The sequence below is a fragment of the Ctenopharyngodon idella genome, chromosome 10 (assembly GCF_019924925.1).
Source record: "Ctenopharyngodon idella isolate HZGC_01 chromosome 10, HZGC01, whole genome shotgun sequence".
NCBI classification, from domain to species: Eukaryota; Metazoa; Chordata; class Actinopteri; order Cypriniformes; family Xenocyprididae; genus Ctenopharyngodon; species Ctenopharyngodon idella.
Window position 1 is genome coordinate 33,345,608 of NC_067229.1, and position 11,426 is coordinate 33,357,033.

At 37.5% G+C, this 11,426-nt stretch overlaps 2 protein-coding genes across 8 annotated transcripts in view; both read left to right on the plus strand.

Moving 5' to 3' along the window:
- Window positions 1–7,241, plus strand: part of LOC127521235 (protocadherin alpha-C2-like) — a 71,883-nt gene extending 64,642 nt beyond the window's left edge. For all 7 annotated transcript variants that reach the window (XM_051910393.1, XM_051910392.1, XM_051910396.1 and 4 more), the window contains exon 4: window positions 4,465–7,241. In XM_051910393.1, the coding sequence (XP_051766353.1) occupies window positions 4,465–4,775 (311 nt within the window). In that variant the 3' untranslated portion in view covers window positions 4,776–7,241. The remainder of the gene's footprint in view (window positions 1–4,464) is intronic.
- A 1,242-nt stretch (window positions 7,242–8,483) lies between these two features.
- Window positions 8,484–11,033, plus strand: pcdh1g1 (protocadherin 1 gamma 1). Its single transcript, XM_051908288.1, has one exon. It carries the CDS (start codon window positions 8,619–8,621, stop codon window positions 11,031–11,033), a length of 2,415 nt encoding a protein of 804 aa, XP_051764248.1. The 5' UTR covers window positions 8,484–8,618.
- The last annotated feature ends 393 nt before the right edge of the window (window positions 11,034–11,426 follow it).

The window sequence follows — 11,426 nt, forward strand, 5'->3', positions numbered from 1 at the left end:
AAATTTTGATACATGGCCTGCCATGTCCATGGCCATGTCTGCTACAAATATAACTCACTTGGATGTGTACTACACAATCACAAATTATGTGAGTTAATGCCAAATACAAAGAGTTCCATTATTACAATCTACCCCACTACTGGGGTGAGTAACACTAGCTGGGGATAGATGTAACACTGAGAGATAATTTGCTGAAATAACATCCACACTATCCAATTTTTGCATAAACATCATTGAAGAACAAAGAAAAAAACAGTTTTGAACAATGTGAACAATTATATTGTATTTTTTGAGGCAGATCCTTTTTTATCTGGTAAGAAGATGTGCATAAAATACAATGGAAACACATTTACTGAATAAATCCCTCGATACGCAACGAAAAACCGTGACTTTGCCTCAACAGAGGATGTGATTGATAACTGGACTCACTGGAATCATCATAGGGTTTGTTTGTTATGTTACAAACTGTTACAACTATCCCTACCCCAAACAGCCATAACATAGCTAACTGTTTTAGCATGTGGGTTTAAAGTTAGCATAAATACAAAGCATTAAAGGGTTAGTTCACCCAAAGATGAAATTTCTGTCATTAAGTACTCACCCTCATGGTGTTCCAAACCCATAATCCGAGGGTATCTGATCCACACATAGGCAGCAACATCATTTCACCTTTTGATGTCCAGAAAGGTAATTAACATGGTTAAAATAGTCAATGTGACTACAGTGGTTCAACCTTAATGTTATGAAGCGACGAGAATACTTATTTGTGCGCAAAAACAAAACAAAAATAACGACTTTATTCAGCAATTTGAACCGTTGTCATTCGTAGTGAACTCAGTGCAGGCTTCCCTGTTTACATCCGAATGCCAGCTCATTATTGGCCGGATCCTGTGTCAGCATCACATGCATGTGTCGTGCTGCTCACATGTTCAGCTTTGGCTAATCTTGAGTTGGCGTTCGGACGTAAACAAGGAAGCCTGCACTGAGTTCAAACTCAGCGGTTCAAATTGCTGAATAAAGTCGTTATTTTTGTTTTGTTTTTGCACACAAAAAGTATTCTCGTCGCTTCATAACATTAAGGTTGAACCACTGTAGTCACGTTGACTATTTTAACCATGTTTTCAACCACCTTTCTGGACGTCAAAAGGTGCAATGACGTTGCTGCTTATGTGTGGATCAAATACCCTTGGTTTTCATCAAAAATATCGGGTGTGGAGCGATATGAGGGTGAGTAATTAATGACAGAAATTTCATTTTTGGGTGAACTAACCCTTTAAATTGAACTAGAGAAACAGCTACTTCAGGTTATATAAGGTAAATACTTGTATCTACAATTCAATGATTGCTTGGCCAAAAATAATCTTGATGAAAAACTTTGCTTTCTTGCCTGAAAATAATTTTTTTTGGTCAAAATCTACAAATTTGCTTACAGTCACATGCCACTTCTCCTGCCAGCTCAAAAAGAAGATGGGAGTGTATGATATTGATGACGTTACCACAGCTCTTTTCTGACCTGTCAAACTTACAGTGTTACAATCTAACCCCGTGTTAAAACACTCCCCAGTCTCCCCTAACTGTGTGAACTACATCAATTATGAAATGAGTTCAATTCAGCTATAAAGCAGCTCTGCAGAAATCAGTGATGTCATCATCTGGCTAAGTTCAGTTTTTATCCAATAGTGTCAGTGCAGTCAATTCAAAAATATTTCTGAATATTAAGTGTCCCTGACTAAGCAAGCCAGAGACAACAGTGACAAGGAACCCAAACTCCATTAGGTGACAGAAATGGAGAAAAACAAACCTTATAAGAGAAACCAGGCTCAGCCGGGGGACCAGTCCTCCTCTGACCAACGAACAAACATGGTGTGATTATGATTCAGGCTGCATTACAAGTCATAAATCAGACTGTGGATCGTTAGCATTCAATTATTCCATTCAGTTCCTTTTGCTTAAAGATCGAATTCATCATGCTGGAATGGACACGAAGCTGGCCATAGGGGTCTTTGCGGAGGACTTGTCTGGTTCTTGTGGTCTTTGCTGAGGAATACATTTTTAAAAACTTGGCAAATGTGTTTTAAACTTTCTTCTTTTTATCACAGAAATGTATTTGTCATTGACCTTTACACCAAAGAGAGAAATGCAATGGAAGTTAGTCTTAAACTGTTGCTTCCAGCTTCACTGTGCTGATCTTCTCTTTAGTCTCATGAGGATGAGAACTAGTCTGCTCAGTTGACCTGCTCTGACATGAAACTTAACACGCATACACACACATGCACTGATATTGCTGCCATAATGAAAGCCACAGGGAGATGGAGTGAGGTGTGACTAACACATGAACACATGAGTTACTCTCTCACTAGAAATCTGACCACTCTGCAAGTAAATGCTACCACTCTAAACCACAATTTCTGACCTTCTCAGCCAAATGTGATCCGTCAAAGCCCAGGGGGCGGCACACGGTGCTCCTGTGTATGTGTGCATGTGAACGCTCTCTCATTGACTCTTTGCTGCACCATCTGTGTGCCATGAGTCTTCTGTATTGATGCGGAGGTGGTATATTTTCAGGATGGTCAAGATTTTGAACAGTTATATATATTGGATCAGTAGCCATAGAAAAAAAGAGCAGTTTGCATATTAATGGCTGGATTTGAAGTGTCTAAATTTAGATGTGCCTGAAACTGAGCGCGAGACAGATACCTAATTTAGTCTAGTTGTTGCACGCACACATAGATGCACAATCCACCCATGCAGATTCATTTAAGCTGAGGAAAGAATATCAGAATGGATAATCCCTGCTAGGTTTTGCATTTATTGAAATAGGCCGTGCGGTACTGTCATAAACGTACAGATCAAAAACAAACAGAATTGCATTTCAGGGCCATGGTGAGCTCTAAATAAAACACAGAAATGAAAGTAGGTCATAGAGTAACTGGTGTGGCAAAGAGCCCTGCTTCTGTAGGGAAAGTAGTACATAAGTCTCTCACTCTGTACTCAGCTCTCTGTCCCTGTTGGGGTAGTACACTTTCAAACATGAACATTGTATGAAAGTGCACTCAAGAGTGATGCTGTGTGTGTGTGTGTGTGTGTGTGTGTGTGTGTGTGTGTGTTACTTGTAGGTTTCGATCAGTGTTAAATAAAGCAAATAAAACATGCTTCTTAAATCATGCATTTGATGCAGATTGTTTTTGGCATGCGTATCCAGAAAGAAAGAAAAATAATAATCTAATTAATAATCTATTTATTACACATACTAAGTTCTTAGAAGTGTACTCTTTATGTTTTATGCTTGTTTGATATAGTAAAAAAAACAGTTAATATCGTTTTCAGAAAATGTTTAAAAGTAATGACTCTTGTCATGTGGTGTAACCATAAAATAAAAAGTAATAACATATTTGTTTGTTCGTTCATTCATTCATTCATTCATTCATTCATTCATTCATATCAAGTTTTTGGGGGGTTGCACCACATTACATTTTACAATCTCAACTAACCCTGCCATGTCATGAAAAACTCAATATCTGATATTTTCAAGTTTGGAAACATTACTATTTTTAATGTTTTTGAAAGAAGTCTCTTATACTCATCAAGCCTGCATTTATTTGATCAAAAATACAGAAAAAAAAACAGTAATATTGTGAAATATTATTACAATTTAAAATAATGGTTTTCTGGTGGAAACAGTTAATATTTTTTGGATACTGTGATAGATTTTTCAGGATTCATTGATGAATAAAAAGTTAAAAAGAACAGCATTTATATAAAATAGAAATATTTTCTAACAATATAACTCTTGCTGAATAGAAGTATTAATTTCTTCCAAAAAGAAAGAAAGTAAATAAATGCTGCTTCTTCTTCTTCTTTTTTAAAAAAAAAACTTTTTATTCATCAAAAAATCCTGAAAAAAGTACAGGTTATAAAAAAAAAAAATATTAAGCAGCACAACTGTTTCAACATTGATAATAAATCAGCATATTAGAATGATTTCTGGAGTGTCATGTGACACTGAAGACTGGAGTAATGGCTGATGAAAATTTAGCTTTGCATCACAGAAATAAATGATATTTTAAAGTATATTATAATAGAAAACCAATACTTTAGATTGTAATAATACTTCACAATATTACTGTTTTCATTTCTGTATTTTTGATCAAATAAATGCAGGCTTGATGAGCAGAAGAGGCTTCTTTTGAAAACATTAAAAATAGTAATATTTTGACTAAACTTTTGACCGGTACTGTATATAGCGGTTTTCTTCATTGAAAGTTATTCATAAGACTTGAAGTACATGTGTAGTACCCCTGGAGAAACTAGGAGTTAGGTGTTAGATGATAGTAATTAGTAATTGGGTCATCTTATTTTTGGTTTTGAGCTTTTTTTTTCACTAGGCAACCAAATATCTTTACTTCACCTGAGGAAATTGGTGAGGATGATACAATCTAATACTTTTATTTTTCCCTCACTCAGATGGGGAGGGAGAGGGACAGCTGTCCCCTCCTGTTGGAGCTGGAATCAACAGTAACAGCTGGAGCTTCCGCTACGGTGCAGGCCCCGGTTATGGTCCTCCACAAGCCCTGAAGCCGGGAGAGATTCCTCCTGAAGCCTTCATCATTCCCGGCTCCCCTGCCATCATCTCCATCCGGCAGGACCCAGGTGCTGTTGATGATAAGGGCGAGTTCATCACCTTTGGAAAGAAAGAGGAGTCCAAGAAGAAGAAAAAGAAGAAGAAGGAAAAGAAGGACAAGAAGGATAAAGGGAAAGATGATGGCGAGGAGTAATGAAGAAAGTCTCACTACAATATTACAGCGATCAACTTATGTTTGTAGCAAACGCTGACAGAAAGAGAAAACCAAAAATACTGAAAATGTAAAGAGAGAAAGATCCTTCTATATACCGTATCTACCAATTCAAGTCCCAGACAGAACAGAGTTTGTGCTCTACGCATGAACATAAACAAATTAACCCTGTAAACATGTTTCCATGACTCTGATTGGCTATTTTTCTAGTTCTGCTCTATTGTGAAGAAATTAATCAGCGATGTTCAATAAAGCAATCCAAGCAAACCAAGCCCACTTGCACCTTGTGAGTGACATTTTCAACTACATCAAGGGAAGTTCCTCTCCTCTTTTAAAGGATCAAACAAATTTCCAGTTAAACTGGATTTGAACTCATGTCATACCAAGAGTTTTCTCTGACTCCATCCCTGCCTTCCTCCCTCAACTTCAAACGGGAAAGAAACATCCTCCCCTGGCCCCGTCTCATGCCTTGATCTGCTGGAAACAAAACTTTGTAAAAGAAAAAAAGAGACACAAATCTAACTGTAATTATCAGAAGGACCAGTGTCTGATTTTTAGAGCAGATCTAAAGTAAACGCCTACAGAGCTGGGAATGTAGCAGCGAAATCCAAGACACTTGCTTCACACTCACAAAAAAAGCATTAGAGATCGCTAACGCTTCTGTCCTGCTCCCAAACTAATGCAGAAATCTCAGTATATTTTATAAGAGCAAATGAATCTCATCTTATATAGTCCAAAATCATGCACAGCCAAATGATGTGCGTACAGCTAAAGAGATTCTTGCTCTTTAATACACAACACACTCTAAACAGGCTCACCACACGCTGTACAGCTAAAGCCACAACAGGACTGAAGCACAACAGCCTCTCAAAAGTCTGTAAAATAGTAGAACGGATGCGTGTTGCTTCTTTTCAAAACACACCTACTTCCTTTGCTGCTGTTTTGAATGTTTGATAGACGTCATCCCACTTCCTGCCAGCTTAATGTCTTAGTCCAGCTTTTTGCCCTTACCTACTGCTTGTAACTTTTGCATATCTCATGTTGCCAACCTCCCTTTATCTGGTGTGCTGTGCTGGCCCCATGTCAGTACTGCCCCCTGGTGGCTCGTATTGTACAATGTGACAAGAAAGAGCAGAAAAATCAAGCCTGTGTAAAAAGCCAATATTATTGTCACTCCTTCTGCTGGAAACATAAGCACATGTATTGGCCCCTACATGCACACACAAACTCAAGACACACCAGTGTTTATGCTCTCACAGCAGTGGAACCACCATGGACTGTGCAGTCATGCTTATTGTGGACATGTTTAGCTATGGTGTATAGTGCTTTATAGGGCAAGGATAGAGGGTGAGTGGAGATTAGACTGAGAAGACTGAGAAGTGGTGGACATTACAGAGTTTTTCTACTGTATATAATCAATGGTGAGACATAGCTTCATGACAGTACCATAGTTGTTGATTCGAATTTTGTAAATAATAGGAATGTTTTCTTAACATTCAGACATCATGCTTAAATTTTCTGTTTTTTTTTTTTTTTTTTTTTTTTTTGAGGGAGCACATCTCTCCTTTCTTTCCCTTCTAAGTCTGCAGAGATACCGTTCAGTAAAGGAGAGATGTTTGTGCTGCTATGAGACCATATCATCACACACACACACACACACACACACACACACACACACACACACACACACACACACGTCTCTTTCAGGTGTGGTTCAGTGCTGTCAGATCACCAAGTGACTGTTTTGCATGTTAAACGCAATTAAAACAGAAATTATATATAGATATAAATGAACAGATATGTTTTTCATAATTATTTTTTTCTCATTTATGATGGAACTGGAGATGTGTATCGTCTCTGCTGAAGTATGTAGACATAAATCAAATTATTCACTCAAACATACACAAACATACACTGATTACATACATGGATAGAGTGTACAAAGAAGACACAGAAACGACGTCGGCTCTGTGGCGATCAACGTTAACATTAACATTCTAGATATATGTAATGCTGTAGTGTTATGGTCTAAATCGCTTTTCTTTACAACCTTATGATTTTTGCAACTTGAAAGGATCAATCCTTCGTTTTGTGCTAGGCTTTGAAATCAATAACACTGTAATGTGAACCAGTTCATACATCCCTATGATATAAGCCTCTTCCTTCAGAAAAAGAAAAGAAAAAAAAAAAGATACAAAAATGTCAAAAAAATGATAAAAGAGAAAATAAAAAGGGTCTATGTATTCTGCTTGTGTGTAGTAATTATATATAAACTCATCCAGTGCCTAGGTGGCACTATGCTTTTGACTTTGACGGTGCAAATCTGTTGGACAAAATTTTTGTACACCTGCTCATCAGTGTAATGGTGTTTATTATTTTATATTACTTTATGAAATCTGGTAATGTGTTTTGTTTATAAATCACAAATAAAGTTTTCTTTCATAAGTATTCAAGATTTTTCAGTGGTTTTGATTTTGCCTGTCTATATTATCTTAAACATCCAAAGTGCTGACCTAAAAAATTTTACCAGTTGGATATTTGTCATATAAAAAAAAGCTTATGTTACAGTGGCAGGCCATATGGTAACTTGGGCTTTCTATTGAAAGATTTTCAGGCTATTAAAAATAGATGAACCTGAACGTTTCACCTGCACTTCTTCTTCTTCTGAAACAAACTGCCCTTAATTGTTCTCCAAGGAGTGAAATAGAATGTGTTTGCATGTTTGGATGGGAAATTATTTGAAGTGAAATCCAAAACTCAAACAAACTGAGAATGTTTCATAATACTGGAACAGCAATACTTTGAAATAGTTGAAATACAATATGGGGCAGACTTGGTGAAGGCTAAAAATAGTATGTGCTTTGAAACTGTCATCTTTGTGATCATGATGCTTCAGCAAAATTCTGACTTATTCTTTCTTTTTGTTCACATAAAGCACAAAGGCGAGGCATTGGACTTGGATCATTTAATATATGTCAGATGTGTGCATGTGTGCAGTTCAACAAAATAGAAATAATGTCTTTCGTTTGCATTTTACCAGTTGTAGTGTAAATGTAGCGATTTCTCTAATTTGCAGTCTTTTATGTTGTATTTAACATTCCATTTCCGTGTACTTAATACCTTTTTAAATCAAAATGTCATCATACAGACATAATAGCACTTGCACTTTTTATTTCCAGCAGTTTTGTCCGGTGACTACATAGTGAGCTGTCCATGGTGCTGATTTAAAAAAAAAAAAAAAAAAAAAAAAAAACGTGCGTTTGTGGCGTGTGTAGATAATGTGTGTAGTTCTAAAAATGTATACGTTATAGAAATGACCAATATAAACGCTCACAAAAGGTAGATTATCCAGTTAAAATATAAACCATTTTAAGACTGTAATATCATTATAGTACGCCTACTTTTTTTTTTTTTTTTTTTTTTTTTTGCAGTGTGACAAAAAGTCAATTTTGTTTACAATATTTTGTTTGTATTGAGGGTTTTGTAGGAAGCACGTCTTTCTATATTGTAATAATAATGTTTCATCGTTATCTTTGACATGCCAATAATTTAAACCCGCATTATCAGAATCATCTCTGTAAATATGGTGCGTATGCACACCATGCAACCTCACAAGCTGTTTACCTAAACTCAACTGAACCACACAGTGTCGCTGTTGATTAACTGTGCTTTCTGGGCATAAGAACACACCCATTTGGTGCGGGTATTTTTCTATTCTTTTAACAACAGTCAATGTTGAAATAGCAGTGCTGCCCACGACATAAATCGGTTGTTTGTGAGGAGGATTTTGAAACAACGCTTTTACTTTTTTACTTACAAGAAAATATGGCGAAAACATCTGAATTGTGTTGGGCCAAATGGCGATTATGGATAACGTCGCTTCTCTTCTGCGTTACCACTGCTGATGTTCGTTATTCTGTGCCGGAGGAAACAAAGACAAAATATGTTATTGGAAGTCTAAGTAAGGAGCTTAATTTGGATTCTAATAGCTTGAGGTTTCGCAAAGCCCGTTTGGATTATCAAGGGGAGAGAAGGTACTGTGAAATAGACCTAGATTCAGGAAATCTTTTTGTTTCGGAAAGGATCGACCGAGAGATGCTTTGCAGTACTACCTCCCCCTGCCTCATGCACTTTGAATTTATTCTTGAAAATCCTCTAGAGCTTCATAACGTTGTTTTGGAGGTCCAGGACATCAATGACAACCTTCCTATTTTCCCTAAAGATTCAATTAAACTTGAGATAAGCGAAGCGGCACCGACCGGAAGCAAATTACAAATAGCTCGCGCACGGGATTTGGATGTTGGAATTAATTCAGTTCAGACGTATATTCTCAGTCAAAACAAACATTTTGTTCTTGATACAAAATCAAATAAAGACAGGTATGTGGACATTGTTTTGAAAAACAGTCTGGATAGAGAGACAAAAGGAGAGCATTCCTTGATTTTGTCAGCGGTCGATGGGGGGAATCCTCCTAAATCTGGAACTGTTGTTATTGAAGTGCTCGTGATAGACGTGAATGATAATGCACCAGTGTTTTCGCAGCCTTTGTACAAGACTCGTTTATCTGAAAATTCAGCACTCGGAACGTCTGTTATCAAAATTATTGCAACCGATGTGGATGAGGGCGCAAATGGACAAATAACGTATTATATCAATCACCTATCCGACAACACAAAAGAATTGTTTAAAATTGACGAAAATTACGGAGAAATATCTGTTATTGGACAGTTGGACCACGAGAAGGCCTCCTCGTACGAGATGGAAGTACAAGCGGAGGATGGTGGAGGTCAGACAGGCCACTGTAAAGTTGTTATTGAAATAGATGATGTCAATGACAACGCGCCAGTTATATCTGTAAAGTCTCTGAAAAACCAAATCCCAGAAAACATCCCACCTGGTTCAGAGATCGCTGTAATAAACGTAAAGGACCAAGATTCAGGTGAAAACAGTCTGGTTACTTGTTCCATTTCGACGAGTCTGCCATTTCAACTACAGCCGTACATCAAGTCTTACTTCATTATCACTACAACTAGTTTGCTTGATCGAGAACAAATCGAAAATTATAATGTGACAATAACAGCAAAGGACGGAGGTACACCCTCCTTATTCTCCAATATAACTCTGAACATACAAGTTTCAGACATCAACGACAACTCCCCTACATTTGAGTTGCAGAGCTATGTTGTTTATATAAGTGAAAATAACAAAGCAGGCACCTCTGTTTGTTCTGTCAGTGCAAATGACCCAGACTGGAGACAGAACGGGACTGTACTGTACTCTCTGGTACCCAGTGAAGTCAATGGGGTCCCAGTGTCCTCATTTCTATCTGTTAATGGAGATACAGGGGTGATTCATGCTGTAAGATCATTTGACTATGAGCAGTTCAGAAACTTCAGTGTCAAAGTTGTTGCCAGAGACAATGGTTCTCCTCCTCTCAGCAGTATCGTGACTGTGAAAGTCTTCATAACAGATGAGAATGATAACTCTCCACAGATATTATACCCTGTTCCAGATGGCAAGTCTTTAATGACTGAAATGGTCCCTAAAGCGACTCTCTCAGGCTCTCTGGTCTCCAAGGTGATCGCTGTAGATGCTGACTCTGGACAGAACGCATGGCTGTCCTATCAGATCTTGAAATCTACTGATCCGGGACTTTTCACCATTGGTCTCCATAGTGGAGAGATCAAAACACAACGAGACATTTCTGAATCTGACAATATGAAGCAGAATCTTGTTATTTCAGTGAAGGATAACGGGCAGCCCTCTCTGTCTACAACCTGTGCTGTGAATTTACTGATTTCTGACAACCTTTCTGAAGTTCCTGAACTTAAAGATATGACTTATGAGGACAATAACTCTAAACTGACGTCATACTTGATCATTGCATTAGTTTCCGTGTGCACCTTCTTCCTGACGTTCATCATACTGATCTTGGCAGTGAAGTTTTGTCACAGGAGAAAGCCCAGACTGTTGTTTGATGGAGCAGTTGCTGTTCCCAGCGCCTATCTGCCTCCTAACTATGCAGAGGTGGATGGAGCAGGAACTCTCCGCAGCTCCTACAATTATGACGCGTATCTAACCACAGGCTCGCGCACAAGTGACTTTAAATTTGTGAGATCGTATAATGAAAACACGCTTCCTGCTGGTGGGACTCTAAGAAAGGAAGAAAATATTCAGTTTGGCTCGAGCATGATAACACTAGATGTTACAGGAAATGAAGATGAGGTAAGAGAGGCTTAACTCCTCTGCACTACTTTTTTATTTTTGCATTTCCTGGTGTCTCCGCTGATTATACATTTTTGTGTGATATTACAAGTGATATTTGCATTAATAATATAACATACTTTCTAAAGTCGGTTCCAATTTAAACAGTGCATTTGGGTGGTAATTTATTAGAAGCTCGCGCTGTATTTCTTTTACATCATTTCATATGATCTTCTCTATCAAATGCTTTTGCCACTGCTATAATGAAAACAATTTAAATGGTCCAGATTATGTAGGTCGCGAATTTTTAATCTCATAAACTTCCAACAGCACATGGACGCTGCATTCATCAACTCTGGACACAAATATAAATGTCTGTTTTTTATTTATTTATTTATTTATTTATTTTTTAAGGAATTTCTCTATTTC

Bases quoted from the DNA above. Each gene is read 5' to 3' on its own strand.
- pcdh1g1 (XM_051908288.1), top strand. From the start codon at position 8,619: ATGGCGAAAACATCTGAATTGTGTTGGGCCAAATGGCGATTATGGATA.